The sequence below is a fragment of the Rhinatrema bivittatum genome, chromosome 11 (assembly GCF_901001135.1).
Source record: "Rhinatrema bivittatum chromosome 11, aRhiBiv1.1, whole genome shotgun sequence".
Classification (NCBI taxonomy): domain Eukaryota; kingdom Metazoa; phylum Chordata; class Amphibia; order Gymnophiona; family Rhinatrematidae; genus Rhinatrema; species Rhinatrema bivittatum.
Window position 1 is genome coordinate 1,204,638 of NC_042625.1, and position 20,548 is coordinate 1,225,185.

The 20,548-nt window shown below is 46.5% G+C and overlaps 1 protein-coding gene across 3 annotated transcripts in view; it reads right to left on the reverse strand.

The window, feature by feature from the left end:
• Positions 1–20,548, reverse strand: part of THOC5 (THO complex 5) — a 435,920-nt gene that overhangs the window by 98,016 nt on the left and 317,356 nt on the right. For all 3 annotated transcript variants that reach the window (XM_029619746.1, XM_029619745.1, XM_029619747.1), the window contains one exon: positions 19,988–20,091. In XM_029619746.1, the coding sequence (XP_029475606.1) occupies positions 19,988–20,091 (104 nt within the window). The remainder of the gene's footprint in view (positions 1–19,987; positions 20,092–20,548) is intronic.

The following is a 20,548-nucleotide window of genomic DNA, read 5'->3' on the forward strand; positions in this document are numbered from 1 at the left end:
AGGAAGTCTTCCCGGCAATGTGGACGGCGGAGATGTCCTGAAGATTCGCCTCTGCCCAAACCATCAGCGGGGCTATCTCCAGAGATACCTGTCGGCTTCTGGTTCCGCCCTGACGGTTGATGTATGCTACCGTGGTGGCGTTGTCGGACATCACTCTGACTGCTCTGTTCCTCAGTCTGTGAGCAAATCAGAGGCATGCCAATCGGACTGCCCGGGCCTTTAGACTGTTGATGTTCCACCCTGACTCTTCTCTGTTCCACCGCCCTTGTGCAGCGAGTTCTTCGCAGTGTGCTCCCCAGCCGCTCAGGCTGGCATCTGTGGTGAGCAGAGTCCACGTGGGGGAGGACATCCTCGACCCCCTGCTCATGTGGTTGGGCTGCAACCACCACCGTAACTGGGTCCGCACTCTGGCTGGTAAAGGTAGATGCATGGAGTAGTTCTGGAAGCGGGGACTCCAGCGAGAGAGCAGGGAGCGCTGTACAGGTCTCATATGGGCCCTTGCCCAAGGTACCACTTCCAGGGTGGAGGCCATAAGGCCGAGAACCTGCAGATAATCCCAAGCTATGGGCCGACTGGCTCCCATCGAGTACCGGAGACGCGTCTGGAGTTTTAACCTCCGCTTGGTAGTGAGACTGACTGTCTGCCTGGGTGTCGAACTGTACTCCCAGGTATTCCAGTGATTGGGAAGGCTGTAGGCAACTCTTGTTGAGGTTGACTACCCATCCCAGGCTTTCCAGAAGAGCGATCACTCTGTCGGTCGCCCGATGGCTCTCTTCTCGTGATTTCGCCCTGATCAGCCAATCATCCAGGTAGGGATTGACAAGGATTCCTTCCTGTCTGAGTGCCGCTGCTACCACTACGACCACCTTGGTGAAGGTCCGCGGTGCCGTGGCTAACCCGAAGGGCAGAGCCCGGAATTGAAAGTGGCGTCCTAGAACCTTGAAGCGCAGGTAGCGCTGATGATCCGGATGGATCGGGATATGCAGGTAGGCTTCTGACAAGTCTAAGGCCGTGAGGAATTCTCCTGGCTGTACTGCGGTCTTGACTGAGCGCAGAATTTCCATGCGAAACCTCGGGACTCTTAAGTATCGATTGACTGACTTGAGGTCCAATACGGGCCGGAAAGTACCCTCTTTCTTGGGTACCATGAAATAAATGGAATAGTGTCCAGAATTCGTTTCCCAGGCAGGTACTGGGATGATGGCTTTCAAGGACAGGAGCCTCGCCAGGGTAGCTTCCAATGCTGCCCTCTTGTGTATGGGGGCACGAAGATTCCACAAACCTGTCCGGAGGAAGATGATGAAAGTCCAGATAATACCCCTCTCGGATGATGGCGAGGACCCACTGGTCCGACGTAATCTCGACCCATCTGGAGTAGAAGAGGGTTAACCTGCCCCCTATGGCTCCGTCCCCCGGATGGATCGGCTGATTCTCATTGTGCGGCACGGCCGGGACCTGAACCCGGGCCGGCTCCCCTCTTGTGCTGCTTGGTCCGAAAGGACTGATTCCTGGCCTGAGGACGAGGTGCCTGGTAGCGACTCCTATAGGGAATGAAGCACTGGGAGCTTCTACCCCTGGAGGGCCTTGGAAAGGCGCGCTGGTTCCTTCTGAACCGATCTTCCGGCAGTCGAGGAACTGGAGAGGCGCCCCATGTGCTGGCCAGTTTATCAAGGTCACTGCCAAACAGGAAAGAGCCCCTAAAGGGCATTCTGGTGAGGCGTGTCTTCGAAGGAGCATCGGCTGACCAATTCCGGATCCAGAGCTGCCTGCTGGCGGCTACGGAGGATGAAATCCCCTTGGATGTGGTCCGGACTAGGTCTGATGCAGCATCCGTGAGGAACACGAGAGCAGACTCCATGTCTGCTGCTGGAGCATTGTTCCTGACTTGTGACAAACAGGAACGCGTCACCACTGTGCAGCAGGTTGCGATCCGCAAAGATAGAGCTGCCACCTCAAAGGTCTGTTTCAGGATGGTGTCCAGTCGCCGGTCATGAGGCTCCTTAAGGGCCGCCCCCCCTTAACTGGAATGGTAGTGCGCTTGACCACAGCGCTAATCAAGGCGTCCACTTGAGGGCACGCCAGCAGTTCCTGGATAGCCGGTGCCAGGGGGTACATGCCCGTCAGGGCCCGACCCCCTTTGAATGAGGCCGCAGGTGCAGCCCATTCTAAATCGATCAGTTGCTGTGCTGCTTGCAAGAAAGGAAAATGGCGGGCTGTAGGACGAAGACCTTCCAGCAGGGGGTTCTGCGCAGAGGGTACCGTAGCGCTGGGACCTGTAATATCCAACTCCGCCAGGCACTGAGATACCAGGTCGGAGAGATCCTCTTTAGGGAAGAACCGCCTCATGGTTCGGTATGGCTCAATCCCTGAGGGAAGTTCCCCCTCATCCTGGGGTTCAGACTCGTCCGGTGAAGCATCAGGATCCGTCTGACCCGGACTGTCTGGCGGTGGGAGGTCCTGCCCACGATAAGGGTGCGAAGATCCAGGGACAGGATCCACAGGAGCTGCAACAGCAGCAGGAGCCACAGCAGCAGCAGCAGGGCCTGGACGGGAAGCTGATTGCATCTGTACAAAGGCATGAATTCCCTTAAAGAGATCCACCCAGGAAATGGAAGCGGTCTCTAATCGCCGGGGTACTAGGTCCCCCGGGATTCCAGGTTTGTCGAGATGGCCCGCTAGATCCGGGGTAGCCCCTGGGGAACTGTCAGCAAACCTCGGTTGAGACTGGTCCTGGCCCGAGGCTCCCACGGCCTCCTCACATTGGGCACAAAGGGAGTCTGGCTCTTCACTGTGCGTGGCCTGAAGCTGGTATGCTGAGCAGAGGCCGAGGGCTTTAATGCCAGAATCAGGAGGCGCCGCCGCTGAAGACGCTGAGGCGTTCTGTTCCATCGTGGAATATATGCCAAATACAATAGGCACACAACAATATGCGACAGCAATGTGCGCTAAATAGAAGAAGCGCGCAATCGTATGCGGCAGCAATATGCGCTTAATACAACAGGCGCTGAATACAACAGGCGCACAATATTATGCGGCAGCAATATACGCTTAATACAACAGGCGCGTAATACAACAGGCGCTCAATAATATGAGGCAGCAATATATGCTTAATAGAACAGGCGCTTAATACAACAGGCGCTCAAGAATAGGCGGCAGCAATATACTCTCAATGCTATCCAATATGCGCTCATCAGTATGCGGTCAGCAATGGAAGCTCTATGCTATCCAATATGCGCTCAGTAGTCTGCGGTCAGCAATATACTCACAATGAAATACAATATGTGCTTAAGCAGAAACAGGCGCCTATCATGGGCGCTCAATACCTGAACAAGGCAGACAAAATGGCGACCTCCACGGCGTGCCACATGCAGGCAACGCCGCCGATCCTCGTTCCTCAGAGACCAAAAAGTAAGAGATGTATGCCTTACCTGATCCTCGGCGCTTCCCGGCTGGAACCCGGGCAGTCTCCGGCTGCGGGGGGAGAGGGCAAGTACCTTCACCGCCGCGTTTGAGGAAATGCACCCGCTGCCTCGTCCACGCCGGGACCGAGGCGCCTCTCTCGCCACGCCCGAGCCTCACCAGGGGGCTACGTCCCTGCCGCGATTCGGCCACCGGACCGAGGTCTTAAACCTCCGGGGGATCGCGGAAATCACCCCGGGAAACTCAACTGGGGGAGGGACCCCAAGGGTATCACCGCAGGAGTGAGGGGCTCGATGTTGCTGTAGAATTTAGTTAAGAAGAAAGTAGAAATAGAAAGTAGATTGGAAACACGCTCAGCGAGCGTGCAGGCTCTCCAAACTGCTTTAGAGATGGAAATTATTGAGTTGCTACGCTTCCTGTGGGGGTATATATACCCATGCTGACGTCAGATCCGTCTCCAACTGCTAGCACGAGCATACTATACGCATTTGTTCTGAGTCCATCTGGCTACACGCTAGGAAATATAAAGAAATCATCAAAGATGCCTGGAAAATATTGTGGCACAGAAGAGAGATTTTCTGAAAAAATCGCGTACTAGCCAAAATGTTTATTTATTTATACACTTGATATTCTGCTTTTTCTCAAAGCAGATTATAATCTAATTGCAATTAAATACTTAGTATAATAGTGCAAAATTAACAATCTAATATGGAACAGGGAGGAGGGCTATAATGATGATCAGAAATATATGAGAGATTAATTTGAATATTTATGGGGGGAGGGATGGATAGGGGAATTGGGGTAAGTAACTCAGTTCCATAGGATAGAGCCATTAAGACAATCTTCTGTGGTGACTAGAAACCAAGGGACAATATTTTTTCCCCTTTTTTACTTGTGTCGATTTGTAATTTTTTTTAATACTTTTTTGGTTTTACAGGATTTTTAAAAAATGTTTTGCCTTTGTTTATTCTCCCTCCAGGTCTCTCTCTCTCCACTCCTCCCTCTCTTTCTGATCTCTGCACTTCTTATTCCCTATCTCTCTCTCTCTCCAACCTTACCAAATTTTTCCCCCAGACCCACATTGCTGGCAACAACAAAGGCATCTTTCCCACCAGGCTCATTGCAGCTGCAGCAAGAGCAGACATATCTTTCACTGGGCCCAGGGCAGCTGTGACAGGTAACAAGTTAACACATTTTAGGCACCCAAGATTTTTCCAGCTCTGCCAATTTCAATAAGAAATTGGCAGAGCTGGAAAATTTCAATAAGAAATTTCAATTTCAATAAGAAATTGAAATAAGAAATTTCAATTTCAATAAGAAATTTCAATAAGAAATTTCAATTTCAATAAGAAATTTTTTCCAGCTCTGCCAATTTCAATAAGAAATTACTACTTACTTGATAATTTCCTTTTCTTTAGGACAGATGAATCCAGAACAAGTGGGTTGTGCACCTGTACCAGCAGATGGAGATGGAGCAAACTGATGTCATGGTATATATACCCCTGCACTGACAGCCTGCCAGTATTTTCTTCAAAAGTAACTGTGGACAGACTAGCAAAAAACTTGATTAAAAACAGATAACCATTTCAATACCCAGCCAACAGGCAACACTGAGCTCAGATAAGACTGTAGTAACACTAGTCTAAGGACTGGAGTAACACTTACCAGTAATCCCTGTAACACATAAGCACCCAGGAGGATCAATATGCAATCATTCGACAGCCAAGGGAGGGAAGCTGGATTCATCTGACTCTCTTAAAGAAAAGGAAATTATCAGGTAAGTAGTAATTTCTCATTTTTTAGCATCCAGTCAAATGAATCCAGAACAAGTGGCATATATCCAAACTACTCTCAAATAGGGTAGGACGATGCCCATGGTCCAGTCAAAACCGCATGAGCAAAGGCTGTGTCCTCCTGAGCCTGCAAATCCAGACAATAATACTGGAAAAGTGTGTAAGGAGGACCATGTCGCAGCTTGGAAGATGTCGACGGGAGACTTCTGCAAATGACACTGCCTGAGCCCTAGTGGAATGAGCTCTAACCTGACAAGGCAACGGTTTCCCAGCATCCATGTATGCAGCCGTGACTACCTCCTTAATCCAGCGAGCTACTGTAGCTCACGAGGCTGGCTCTTCCTGTCTAGTACTGCCATGAAGGACAAACAGGTGATCCGACTTCTACAAAGGCTCAATAACCTCTAGATACCTGACAATATGTCTCTTGACATCCAAGGATCGCAACAGATGATACTCCTCTGCATCTCTCTCTCTATTCAGAGATGGACTGATTCAAGTGAAACTCAGTGACCAACTTTGGTAAAAAGGAAGGAACAGTATGCAGCTGTACTGCCCCTAGAGTCACCTAGAGAAATGGCTCCCGCTAAGGCAAGTTCTGCAGTTCAGAACAAATTGCCACAAGGAACACCGTTTTCAAGGTCAGCAACCGCAAGGACAGAGTATGTAGTGCCTAAACGTAGGACCTGCCAAAAAATCCAAAGCCAAATTAAGACTCCATAGGGACACCGGAAACCGCAAAGGATGAAGAAGATGTTTCACTCCTTTCAGAAAATGGGTCATATCAGGATGAGCAGACAAGGATCCACCATTTACCTTACTCCTGAAACAGGCGAGAGCTGCTACCTGTACCTTTAAGGAATTAAGAGCCAAGCCTTTATTCAAGCCATCCTGCAAAAATTCCAAAATGAGCGGAATCTTGACCAAGGAAGCAAGAGTACCTTGATCCTCACACCAGGCCTCAAAACTCTCTCCAAATCCGCACATAGGCCAAGAAAATGGAGAACTTTCTAGCTCTGAGCAAGATGGAAATCACTGCTGCAGAGTATCCACGTTTCAGCAAGCGAGCCCTTTCAAGGGCCACACCGTAAGACAAAATAGAGTTGGATCTTAGTGAAGAACAGGTCCCTGCTGCAACAGGTTTCTGTGTGCTGGAAGTCAAAGAGACAAATCCACCAGAAGCCTCCGCAGATCTACATACCACGGTCTCCTGGGTCAATCTGGTGCATCCAAGAGCACCATACCTCTGTGGCGTTTGATCCTTCAAATCAATATGCCCAACATGGGCCATGGAGGAAAGGCATACAGTAACCTGTCTTCCGGCATAGATTCCCAATGACTTTGGATCTCTTCTGCGGCTGAAGAATCGCGGAACTTTCGCATTGCGCAAAATCGCCAACAGGTCTAGAAACTGGAGACCCCAGCAATCCCGAATCAAATGAAATGCCTTGTCTGACATCTACTCTCCTGGGTCCAGACCCTCCCTGCTGAGAAAATCTGCTCTTATTTTTATTTTTTTTTTATTTTTAATTTTTATATACCGAAGTTCTTGTAAGAACTACAAATCAATCCGGTTTACATAAAACGATGAAATGCCCAAAATAGAGAAAGGGGCTTTACATGGAACAATAGAACAGAATGCCAATTTAACATAGTAATAATAAAATATTACAATATAAATACAATGTAAATACGAGAAACGTTTGAACTCAAAATCGTTGTACAGTTAAAAAGCCATAATGGTAAAACTCGGTGAGGTGTCCCATAATTTAGGTTTATCCTCCCGTCTAGGCAGCATTAAGAGTCTGGGAAGGCTTGGTGGAAAAGCCAGGTCTTCAGTTTTTTTTTTTTTTTTTTTTTTTAACTCTTGATGACTTGGTTCTAGTCTTAGATCTGGGGGGAGCGCGTTCCATTGGTGGGGGCCTGCTGAATATAGTGCTCGTTTACTCAATAATGATTTTACCTGTGGGGCATGCAGTGTGCCTTTGTATGCGCTTCTAATTGGTCTGGAGGATGTATGCGGTTGAAATTGAGTGCTTAACCTGATAGGAGCCAGTTTGTATGTCGCTTTGTGAACGATTGTGAGTACTTTATAGAGGATCCTGTGTTTAATACGAAGCCAATGTAGGTTACGAAGGATTGGGGTGATATGGTCTCTTTTGTTAGAGTTTGTGAGGATTCTAGCGGCAGAGTTCTGTACCATCTGTAATGGTTTGATGGTATTGGTGGGGAGACCGAGAAGAAGGGAGTTGCAATAGTCGAGCTTAGATAATATGATAGAATGGAGTACTAGCCTGAAGTCGGTGAAGTAAGAGGGGTTTTTAGTTTTCTGAGGACTTGCAGTTTGTAGAAGCAGTCCTTTGTGGTAGTGTTTATTAACTTTTTTAGGTTTAGATGGTTGTCTAGCCAGGCTCCAAGGTCCCTGACGTCAGCCTTGGAGCCTTACATTGTCTTTGCCTGCAATGTGCAAGGCTGAGATCATCTGGAGATGCACCTCTGCCCATTCCATAAGTTAGAAACATAGAAATGACAGCAGAAAAAGACCAATAGTCCATCCAGTCTGCTCAGCAAGCTTCCCATGGTAGTATCTGCCGCACTGTGCATGTTACCCCCATGTATCAGTCAGTTTTGCTTGATATGTTTTGCTTATGTTTTTTCCTTAAAGTCTGAGCATCAGAACCCCAGACAGTTGGGCCACCATCTCCTGGATTTTTTCACCAAAGAGGTTATACCCTGTGCATAGGAGGTCAGCTAAACGATCCTGTACCTCTGGGTGGAAATCGGAGGACTTCAGCCAAGCCCATCGGCAAGCGCTGATACCAGCTGCTGATAATCGGGAGGCCATATCGAAGACATCATATGCCGATCTGACCTCATGTTTTCCAGCGAAGCCTTTTTTAATGGAGTACAGCTGTTCTTGAAGCTGCTCTGGGAGGGACTCACTAAAGTCGTGTAGTTGTTTAAACAGGTTTCGGTTTTACTGTGTAATATATAGCTGATATGACGCAATATGCGAGATGAGCAAAGCCCCGTGAAACACCCTGCGGCCTAAAGCATCAAGAAACTTCTGCTCCTTCCCAGGCAGTGCTGAGGAATGGGGCTTTGGACGCTTGACCCTCTTCTGGGCGGACTCCACCACCACCGACTGATGTGCCAATTGTGTCTTTTGGAAGCCCGGCTAAGGCTGGACTAGGTAGATTGCATCCGTCTTACGGTTCACTGGAGGAACCATTCCAGGATGCTCCCAGTTTCGCTGAATCAAATCCTGTAGAACCTCATGGACTGGGATGGACATGATTTCCTTTGGAGGATCTAGGAACTGAAGTACTTCCAGCATTTTATGCCTGGAATCCTCCTTCATCTGCAGTGTGAAGGGAATAGTCTCTGCCATTTCCTTGATAATGCTAATAAATAAGAGGTTTTCTGGCGGAGACTTGCGCCTTTCCTCTGGAGGTGATGGCTCTGACCGGACCTCAGTTGAGTCCTGGGATTCAGAGGAATTGTCTGTCCATGGATCATAATGTTGATAACCCTGCATCCATCGGTGGTCTTATTGGAAAAACTGGAACTCCTCCGGCTGGAGGAGGTCTTGGCATCGGTGCTGGCATCGATGGACCTGGCCTTGATAAATTGAGGTCCGGTATCTGTACCGGTCGCAATGGCACCGATGGCATCGGGGACTTCACCGGTGTCCTCTATGCGGGCACACCCGAAGGCCCCGTAACAGGCTCCGGCCTCGACGCGTCTTCTTTTCCCGATGAAAGTGGCATGGGCGTCAATGGAGCCATGGGGATCGGTGATTTTCTCGGGCACCGATAAGCAAATCAAGCTTATCCACGAGAGAAAGCAGCATCAGTCCGGCACGGGCACCGATGCTGGCGTTGGTGGTCTCGGTAGGCTTTGGACAGCCTGAACCACTGCCTCTTGCACCATCCTGTGCAATTCCTCTCGGAGGGCTGGGGTGGTGAGCCCCAGGTCCGGAGTGGGAGGCAAGGCAGGCAATACCAGAAGGTCCACCGGTCCCGGTGGAGCTTCGATAGCTACGCCCACCGAAGGCGAGGGACGCCTTGGTACATCCGGCTTCGAGGGCAATTTATGCTCCTCAGCCCGGGTCTTCTTCTTCGGTGGCTCGCTCAATGATTACATCGAAGGCACCGGTCTCTGATGTTTGTGTTGGTGCTTCTCCCGGTGTTCCGCTTTACCAGACTCCGGCATCGATGAAGGAGATGCTGAAGATTGAGACACCAATCGGGACTCTTCGGCCTCGGAGCGACGCCGATCTTCACCGGGGATGGAGGCGATGGCGCCTGTGGAGATGGACGCTGAAATAAAAGCGTCATTTTTTTCCAGCCATGCCAGACGGCCCTTTGGGCACAATTGGTATATGTCTCTATGTCGTGCGACACTCAGAGACATAATACACAGACCAGATGAGGGTCCATGATTGACATAGTCCTCGAACAGTCAGGGCACTGACGAAAATCCATCGCCATCGTGGCCGTCGAAAAAATTTTTAGGCTGGTCACGGACGGTGCCGACAAGGCCCACAGCGGTCCCCACTGGGAACAGACCGAAAAACGGGGCAAACTTACCGTACAACTCGGCAATCGACGGTGGAGAAAGGAGACCCCTAGGGGTATAAATGTTTGCAAGTTTTGAAGTAAATTTCCTGAGGAGAAAATTCCTGTCAGGATCTGTGAAGGGCTCCAAAATTCTGCATGGCAATAGCTGCGCGGAAAAAAAAAAAAAAAGAGACTGAAGGGAGACCCCTGCTGGATGCAGCGTTAGTGCCATGCTGGGCATGCCTAGTAGGTGCCAATCAAAGTTCCTGATGTCACCCATATGTGAGGACTACCATCCTTCTTGTCCTGTAAGAAATGTTTTGTCACCTCGCTTTACCTGTTTGGCAGTCCTTTACTTGACCTTCTGCTTTCCTGATTTCTTTCTTCATCTCCCTCAGTTTCACCAGGTATTCTTCCCTGTGTTCTTTTTGGGATCTTTTATTCTTCTTGAACTCTTGTTCATTTTGCCTTTATTTTTTTCAGCCACTTCCTTTGAGAACCAGATCAGTTTCTTTTCCCTCTTACTTGTGTTTACCTTTCTAACATATAGAATTGTTGCCTTTGTAATAGTTCTTTTCAGTTTGGTCCACTGTTCCGCCTCAACCATTTTCTCCCAGGTTTCCAGTTTTCCTCTAGGAACATTCCCATTTTGACAATGGTTATTTGAGAAATTCAAAATTCGGGTCTTTGTATGTCTTTTACAATATCAAACCATACTGTCTGATGGTCACTGATGCTCAGGTGGGCACCTACTCGGATATTTGAGACACTATCCCCATTTATAAACCACCAGGTCAAGTATCTCACCCTTCCTCATGGCTTCCATTACCATTTGTTTGAACAGGGGCCCTTAAAAAGCATCCACTATCTCTCTACTTCTTATAGATTCTGCAGATGGGATGCTCCAATCCATATCCGGCAGATTAAAATCTCCTACTAGCAACACATCTCCCTTCTTTCCCACCTTTTGCATGTCTTCAACCAGATCTCTTTCCAGTTCTTCTGTTTGAGTTGGAGGCCTGTAGACCACACTGATGTAAATGGAAGCACCATCTTTTTTTTTTTTTTTTTAAGGACAGCCCATAATGCTTCTTCCCTACCCCACGTCCCTTGTATTTCAGTGCTTGGATATTGTTTGACATAAAGAGCTATTCCTCTACCTTTTCTGTACTCTCTGTCCTTCCTAAACAAGTTATAGATAGGGATGGCCTTATCCCAAACATGAGACTCCGTGAACCATGTCTCTATAACAGTAACAATATCCAAACCCGCTTCCACCATTAGAGCTTGAAGGTCTGGGATTTTATTGCCCAGACTACGGGCATTTGTGCTCATAGCTTTCCAGCTTCTCTCCTTGGACATTTTTCTGCCTTATTCAGCTGATTTTTGTTAATTTGTTCACTCATTTCTTGAAGATGTTGGGGGTGACATTTCAATTTCCTTTTGCCACTCCTGTCCTCTAGTTTAAATGCCTTGTGGTAAATGATTTGAATTTTTCACTTAGGATCTATTTTCCTGTACAGAGAGATATAAGCCATCTTTGATATAAGGCTCTTACTGTTCCAAACATGACCCAGCCCCCAATATATCCAAAACTTTCTTCCTTACACATGGTAAGATGTGTAAGGAAGATGGCAGCCATTAAACCGTTAAAGCCATTAAATTTAAGCCATTAAATCAAGATGGCAGCCATTAAACCGCTTCTAAAGAAGCCAAACGCGGATCCCAATGACAAACAACTTCAGACCGATCGCAAACCTACCATTCTTAGCCAAGATAATGGAAAAACTAGTCAACTCGCAAATTTCAGACTACCTCGAAGACAACAAACTCCTCTACCCCTCACGATACGGGTTTCGCAAAGCATCCAGCACAGAATCCCTCCTGGTATCACTAATGGACCACCTGATCCTGGGCCTGGACAAAGGCCATTCATTCCTACTAATCCTGTTGGACCTTTCAGCTGCCTTCGACACTGTCAACCACTCCAGCCTCATAAATCAACTCTCATCCATTGGAATTGCAGGTACCGCCCTAGCCTGGTTCAAAACTTTCCTTAACAATAGAGGATACAAAGTGAAAATACACAATAAGGAATCCTCCTGTTTCAATGCCCCCATAGGAGTACCACAGGGATCCTCCCTATCACCTACCTTGTTCAACATATACTTACGCCCACTGTGCCACCTTCTAACGGATCTCAACCTCAAACACCTGATATATGCAGACGATGTTCAGATAGTGATTCCCCTTAAAGAATCACTAGTCAAAACACTTGAATACTGGGAATCTTGCCAATCAAAAATCAATGACCTCCTCTCCAGCCTAAATCTCATCCTAAACCGAACTAATTCTCATTACTCCTGAAAACAACAATCTCCACACTCACACTTCAAACATCCCCCTATCTTCTCAAGTCAGAGACCTAGGAGCCATTATTGACAATTTGAACCTGAAAGCTTTTATAAACCGCACCACCAAGGACTGCTTTTATAAACTACAAGTATTAAAAAGAATTAAGCCTCTATTCCACTTTCAAGATTTCAGAACCATACTTCAAGCAATAATCTTCGCAAAATTAGATTATTGCAATGCCATACTTCTGGGCCTTCCATCTTCATACACCAAACCGCTACAGATGGTACAAAACACAGCGGCTAGAATCCTTACAAATTCCAATAGAAGAGACCACATCTCACCCATCTTAAAAAATCTTCACTGGCTCCCCATCCAAGCCAGAATCCTCTACAAATCCATCACCATCATCTACAAGTCAATCCATCACCACACCTCCCTGGACCTTCAACATCCGCTTAGCCTTCATATCTCTCAAAGACTAATCAGAGAAGTCCACCGAGGATCCCTCCAGGTACCGAACACAAAATCCACCCGACACACAACGGCAAGAGATCGGGCATTCTCGACAGCCGGACCCTCACTCTGGAACTCCATCCCCACAAATCTGCGCCTAGAACCCTGCCTACCAACTTTCCGCAAAAGATTGAAAACCTGACTATTCAAACAAGCCTTCCCCGGACAACTCATAACCACCTCCAACTCCTGCAACAATGTTACCATTTGGTACTGTAAATAGTCATTAAGTTATTTATCTTATCCCCACACAACTCTTTTTACTCCCCACTGTTCCTCTTTTTTCTCTTTCCCAGTTATTCTACCCCTGGTTTTTTGTAACTGCTTCCCCTTTGCACCAGTTTAGTTCTACTGTTCTATGCACCCCTTGTTTCTATGTAAACCAGCATGATGTGACCTGTTCATGAATGCCGGTATATAAAAAACCTAAATAAATAAATAAATAAAAATGGTTTTGAGCCATGCTTTGAAATTATTTATACAACTTAGCCTATCCTTCCCCTTTCCATGAGCAGGTAATACTTCTGAAAAGGCAGTCTTCACCAGGTGCCTAATCTGCTTACCCAGAGTCTGGAAATCTTGATTGCCTTGAGTATCTGATTAGCATTTCTATCAGCTAAAGATCCTGGAAGGCATTTAACTATAATGTTCCCCTCACAAAGAGTTCACAAATTAGTGCCTCTGATGACAGTCTCCCAGCACAATGAGCTTCTTCTTATGGTTTTTGGTTGTGTTATGGAATTTCTATGCGCATTGGGTTTCTTCTTTCCTTTCCACATCAGTCCCCATTACTAGACCTTCTTCATTTTCCAATATAGAGAATGAATGTTGTACTTGTGTCACTTGAGAGTGTCTCTACATCACAGGTCTTATCCTACCACTGTAATCCATTTATTCTTGGTTTTCTGGATGCTCTGTGCAAATGGAGGGCATCTGGGCTACACTATTGTGAAAAATGGGAGTCTTTGGGTCACAGGTCTTATCCTACCTGAACCAACTTTAAACCCTTTGTTTCTGAATCTTTTTTGGGGGAGGCGAGGAGGGGGGCGGGAAGATTCCTGAATGCTGTAAAATGGGTGAGGCTTCCTTGGTTCCATTTTTATTGTAGCTAATTCAGCTTTAAGGTGAGCTAACACCATTCTCATTGAGGAGACTTGTGAACAAATGAGGCAAATCCTAAACTTACAGATGGTTTGCTTCAAGGTAAAGGTTCCACAGTTGTTACATTGAATAATAGTCATCTTGTTCATTTGATTTGATAGAGAACTCCTTTAATACAGCTGCAAGGTTGATCTATTTCCTGCAATACTTGTTGGCTCATAGTACCACTCTGCCAACTGATGTAAGCCATTACACTGTCTGACATTATTAGGACTGGTCCACCCTGCAGTCGAACTGTAAATATGCCAACTGGACCGCCCTGGCTTCCAGCCGATTGATGTTGCAGAGAGACTCTTCTGCACTCCAGTGCCCTTGTGCTGTCTGCATCTGACAGTGAGCTCCCCAACTAAGGAGACTCGCATCCGTTGTCAGTACTAGCCAGTCTGGTGGGGAGAGGGAAACTCCCTTCCACAGACAAGAACATAAGAATATGCCATACTGGGTCAGACCAAGGGTCCATCAAGCCCAGCATCCTGTTTCCAACAGTGGCCAATCCAGGCCATAAGAACCTGGCAAGTACCCAAAAACTAAGTCTATTCCATGTTACCATTGCTAATGGCAGTGGCTATTCTCTAAGTGAACTTAATAGCAGGTAATGGACTTCTCCTCCAAGAACTTATCCAATCCTTTTTTAAACACAGCTATACTAACTGCACTAACCACATCCTCTGGTAACAAATTCCAGAGTTTAATTGTGCGTTGAGTAAAAAAGAACTTTCTCCGATTAGTTTTAAATGTGCCCCATGCTAACTTCATGGAGTGCCCCCTAGTCTTTCTATTATCCGAAAGAGTAAACAACCTATTCACATCTACCCGTTCTAGACCTCTCATGATTTTAAACACCTCTATCATATCCCCCCTCAGCCGTCTCTTCTCCAAGCTGAAAAGTCCTAACCTCTTTAGTCTTTCCTCATAGGGGAGCTGTTCCATTCCCCTTATCATTCTGGTAGCCCTTCTCTGTACCTTCTCCATTTTATTCACCATTCCCTTTCTAATAATTCCCAACATTCTGTTTGCTTTTTTGACTGCCGCAGCACACTGAACCGACGATTTCAATGTGTTATCCATTATGACGCCTAGATCTCTTTCTTGGGTTGTAGCACCTAATATGGAACCCAACATTGTGTAATTATAGCATGGGTTATTTTTCCCTATATGCATCACCTTGCATTTATCCACATTAAATTTCATCTGCCATTTGGATGCCTAATTTTCCAGTCTCACAAGGTCTTCCTGCAATTTATCACAATCTGCTTGTGATTTAACTACTCTGAACAATTTTGTGTCATCTGCAAATTTGATTCTCTCACTCGTATTTCTTTCCAGATCATTTATAAATATATTAAAAAGTAAGGGTCCCAATACAGATCCCTGAAGCATTCCACTGACCAGATGATCCACCTGCAGCCACCACTGCAGTTGGGAGGAGACCTCTATCAACAGAAGGAGCCGAACTGAATAGTCCTGAGACTGCGGATTCCACAGAAAAAGCAGGGAGTGCTGAAGAGGGTACATATGCACCCTAGCCCAAAGTACCACTTCCAGAGTCGCTGCCTTTAAGCCAAGGACCTGCAGGTAAAACCATACGGTCGAGCGCAGAGTGTTCAACAACAGATGGAGTTGAACTTTTGAATTTGGGCTTCAGGCAGAAACATCTTACACAGAAATGACGGCAGAAAAAGACCAATCAGCCCATCTAGTCTGCCCAGCAAGCTTCCACACATTTTCCCATACTTATCTGTTTCATCAACCACCAAGTTCAGGGCTCTTGTTGGTAACTGTTTGATTCAAATTTCCTGCCATCCCCTGTCATTGATGCAGAGAGTAATGTTGGAGTTGCATCAAAGGTGAGCATTAAGACTTAATGGTTAAGGGTAGAAACTGCCGCATCAAGCAAGTTACTCCGATGCTTGTTTACCCAGACTGCACAGATCAATGCCTTTTAGGGTGTTGTCTGAATGTAAATCCTGTGTTCCACATTTCCCCCTGCCATAGCAGCACAAAGCAGAACTGTATATGCATTCAAAGTGATGTATCAGGCTTAATTGGTTTAGGGTAGTAACCGCCGTAATAAGCAAGCTACCCCCACACGCTTATTTGTTTACCAGATTGTGAAGTTCAGTCCTTGTTGGTTGTTGTCTGAATGCAAATCCTCATTTCCCCTTGCCGTGGAGCAGACAGCAATGTTGGGGTTGCATTAACCGTGCGAAGGCTTATTGAGTAAGCGTAGTAATCACCAGGTAGTAGCCACCATTCCAGCAAGACCCTTGGTCTGACCCAGCATGGCAATCTCTTATGTTCTTAAGCCATCCCCCATGATGCTACTCTTCATTCCTATCCTCTAGCCTTTATAGATCCACAGTGTTTATCCCATGCCCCTTTGAAATCCTTCACAGTTTTAGTCTTCACCACTTCCTCCGGAAGGGCATTCCAGGCATCAACCACCCTTTTTATGAAGAAATACTTACTGACATTGGTTCTGAGTCTTCCTCCCTGGAGCTTCAAATCATGGCCCCCGTGCCTTTTACCTGTAAATAAAATTTGTCATGAAATCTGAAATAATTGTGTGTTAGGGCTAAAGATGCCAGCGTGACTAACAATGAAGTTGGAGTCATAGTTTGTATTCTTAGTCGGCGTAAGTCCTATATAGCATCCTGACGTTATGTTCAATTTGTTTTAGCTTTCTTATTGAGAAACCCTGTTGGTGTTACCCTCCCGATGCAGCCCTAGGCGAAACACGGGACCGTGTCGGGGGACGCCGTAAAGCATTGCTTTGGATTTGAATCAGTGGAGTTGCCTCATAAATGAATAAAAATCTTTATTAACTTTGAAATCCATTTGGAGTCTTTTGTCAGGATTGACCTTCTACCTGCACTTTTCGTTTGTGGTAATTGAAGTCTCCCATTATTACCGCACTACCAATTTGGTTAGCTTCCCTAATTTCTCTTAGCATTTCACTGTCCGTCTCACCATCTTGACCAGGTGGATGGTAGTATACCCCTATCACTATAGTCTTCCCCGACACACAAGGGATTTCTATCCATAAAAATTCAATTTTGCATTTAGTCTCATGCAGGATGTTTATCCTGTTGGACTCTATGCCACCCCGGACATAAAGCGCCACACTGTCCCATTGGTTATCCTATTTCCACCATGTCTCTGAGATGCCAATTAAGTCTATGTCATTCACTGCTATACATTCTAATTCTCCCATCTTACTTCTTAGACTTCTGGCATTAGCATACAAACTTTTCAAAGTTTGTTTTTTGTTTGTATTTTCATTCTGCTTTTTAATTGATAGGGATAAGTTAGAATATTTTAGCTCAGGTGAGTTTTTAGTTACAGGCACTTGGACTACTTTTCTAATTACTGGAACCTCACTGTCAGGATGCCCTAATTCTAATGCATCATTAGTATCCTTTGAAGATACCTCTCTCCGAACCATGCGCTGCTGAGCGACTGTCGGCTTTCCCCTTTGTTCTAGTTTAAAAGCTGCTCTGTCTCCTTTTTAAAGGTTATCGCCAGCAGTCTGGTTCCACCCTGATGTGATTTCGACCCCCTCTGATAAAAGAAAGAGAGAAGTCCCCCTATCTCCTGTTACCGAGGGTGGGTCGGCAAATCTTCATTGGGAGGTTCGGGAAGTTCCATTATCTGAACCTGCGAAAGGACTAAGACCTACTGAAGGGTCGAGACCTCTGAAAGATCACTCCTCTATAGGATCGAAAACGCTTGGATTCTCTAGCACGACCTCATGTTAAGGGAGCGCTGCTTCTTATCCTCCGGCAAATGAGGAACCAGAGATTTGCCCCACTTACTGGCCAGTTTCTTCAACTCGCTGCCAAACAAAAGCGAGCCGTTAAAGGGCAATTTGGTGAGATTAGCCTTGGAGGTCACATCGACCAACCAATTTCTCAACCATAACTAACGCCTGGCTGCTACTATCGAAGCCACCCCTCTGGCTGCAGTGCAGACCAAATCATAGCCCGCATCTACCAAGAAGGCAGCAGCTGGTTCCATAACTGCCCTGGAATTTACCCCAGAATCATCGACCTCCAAGCAAACAGCAGCCAGCCACCAAGGAACAACAAGAAGCAATCTGCAAGGTCATTGCTACCACTTCAAATGCTTGCTTAAGGATAGTCTCAATCTTTTTATCATGAGCATCCTTCAAGACTGCTCTTCTTTCCACAGGAATAGTGGTCCACTTAGAGACTACACACACAAGTGTATCTACCTTCGGAAAATGTAAACACTCTCTTACCACTGGATCCAGAGGGCGCAGGCCTTCCAAAATCCAACCCCCTTTGAAATTAGCCTCTGGTGCACCTCACTCAAAATCACAGGGAAAAAAACAAGAGGCTTTATGCAAGGAAACCAAAATGGGATTTCTTTTTGGCTCAGACACTGAATCTGCCCCCAGGAACTCCAAGCATTTTCAAGGTCTAGGAAATCAGAGCTGGCAGCTCATCTCTATGAAACAACTGTAACAAGTTCTATATGGTTCCAATCCAGGGGAATTTCACCATTCTCAAGAGAGGCAGGATCAATGTCATCATCAGTGCCATCTGGCTCTCTATCCAGAGGTCTTGCTGCCGCTCTAGGAGTACTTCGGCGCTTAACGGAAGGTCCAGGCAAGGTTCCTACCTGCTCCTCTGCCCATGGAGCATTGGACAGGGCCAAGCACTATGCCTGAAGAAAGGATTGCAACCCCTGGAAAAACTCTATCCATGAAAACAGAGAGATATCCAGACAGGAGGAACCTGAGTTGTATTCACTGAGTTACCTTCCCTTGCTGAAGGAACCAGTTAGGGGAGTTCCAAAATAAGGTGCTCCACCTGAGTCGTCTTTATCCAGACCCATATCTGGCTGGGAAGAACCAGTGAAATCAGAGGAAGACAATTCTCTCTGAGTATCAAAACAGCACTGGCACAAATCAGCAGGCACACCTAGCTAAGACACCCGAATATGACAAGCAGTGCAAAAAGAAAGACGCTTAGGACATTATGGCTGACAGTGCACTGAGCAGCGGCCAGCGTTTAGCTGTTTTAGGTTTTTTTTTTATTTTTATATGCTCGTTCAACTAGGCGCTCAAAAATTATGCGCCCAACACTTAAGTAAGCACCTAGTTGTGTGCACCTAAGTGGCCAAAACTTAAGCACACAAAAAACTTAAGCGCACAGTACCATTTGTGTGCAGAGGTACGCATTGCTTAATGTGAGTGCACAGATTACAAGGCTGCACAACCTGGACGCACAGCTAGGTGCACATGCCGGACAGACAATCCTGTAGATGGCAGCCTTAGAAGCGGGGCAAAAACCCATTGCGGCCAACCACGCGACGCACAGGGAAAAGCCTCGGCGTGGGGCCTAACTTAAAGAAGCTGCTCAATCTGCCTGGCTGCCCACGTCCCTTGACCTCCCATGGAGCGGGACAAATGTTGGACCGGCATGCCGCGCATGGAGACCACGAGAAGAGGAAGTCCTACACAACAAAAACCCTCATAAGTCTCTGTATAATCTTTTTAAAAACTTACCGGAGCTCAGCCTTACCTAGCTGAGTACAGAGATGGTCTCTGGCTGCGGGCGGGGAGAGGGCATGTGCTATTACTGCCACGCTCGGCTTCCTGCACCCGCTGCCTTTCAGCTGCTCAAGCAGCTAAGTCCAAGTTGGCTGAAAATGAGCTAACAGACCAAGGCACTCATCTGAGGGACCACGGAAACCACCTCAGGAATTCTCAACTGTGGGAGGGACCATTTGGTATCACCGCAGGAGAGCGGGGCAAATTTACTTCCTGAATTCTCCTTTTCTTTAAAATGAATCCCCAGTAGGGAGAAGCACATCCACCATCTGCTGGAGACTGAGAATACTGACAGGCTGATGTCGCTGCAAGAGTATATATACTGTGACATTAGTTTGCTCCATCTCCATCTGCTGGTAGAGATATACAACCCACTTGTTCTGGATTCATGTGACTGGACACTAAGAAACAAAATGTACCTGGAACTCTGAGGCTTGAGAACATTAGAAATGTTCCATGCATATTTCATTACCAAATTTCCACAAAAGGAAAATCATTTCCATGATGCTCCTGTTCTCCGACACCTGACACTCCCCCAAAATGGAGCCAGAATGCCATATCCTAAGACAGCAAAGAACGAACATACTTGTATTGCCATTCACCTTATAATCTTCATAGGTGATTGCACTCCACTTCATCAGGCGTGACATGATCTTTGTGGGAAAAAGATGTAGGCATTCACTGGAGAGTGGCACAATGCCATGCTCTAAAAAGTAAAGAAAATCAACCAGAGGAGTAACAAGCACAGAATCTAACCATGTAGGAACCCATGCTGCTCGATGGATTTTAAACCCTGCTCCTTCAAACTGCTTTGGAGAGTCCAGTGCGAATGAGATAGTGAGATGAAATTATAGCAGGATTACACAGAGCAGTGAGACAAGGTATAAAAGGAATTTTTTTTCACCTGCTAATGAACTGGCCATAGATGTAGTGTGGTTTTTTTTTTTCACCTTTCCCTGGATTAGCAAGGACAGCAAGTTTTTAAGGCAGTCAGACGGTTGGACTCAAGTTTTTGGTCTTCTATCAATTTGACAGACTATAGAGCTAAGTAACTGCTCCCCTTTCCCCTTCCCCCACTAGACACATGCTTAAGAGAACCACAGCTTATTCCCTCCTATTGGAAAATTCCACTATTACCTCTCCCTGAGTTGTGAAATTTTGGC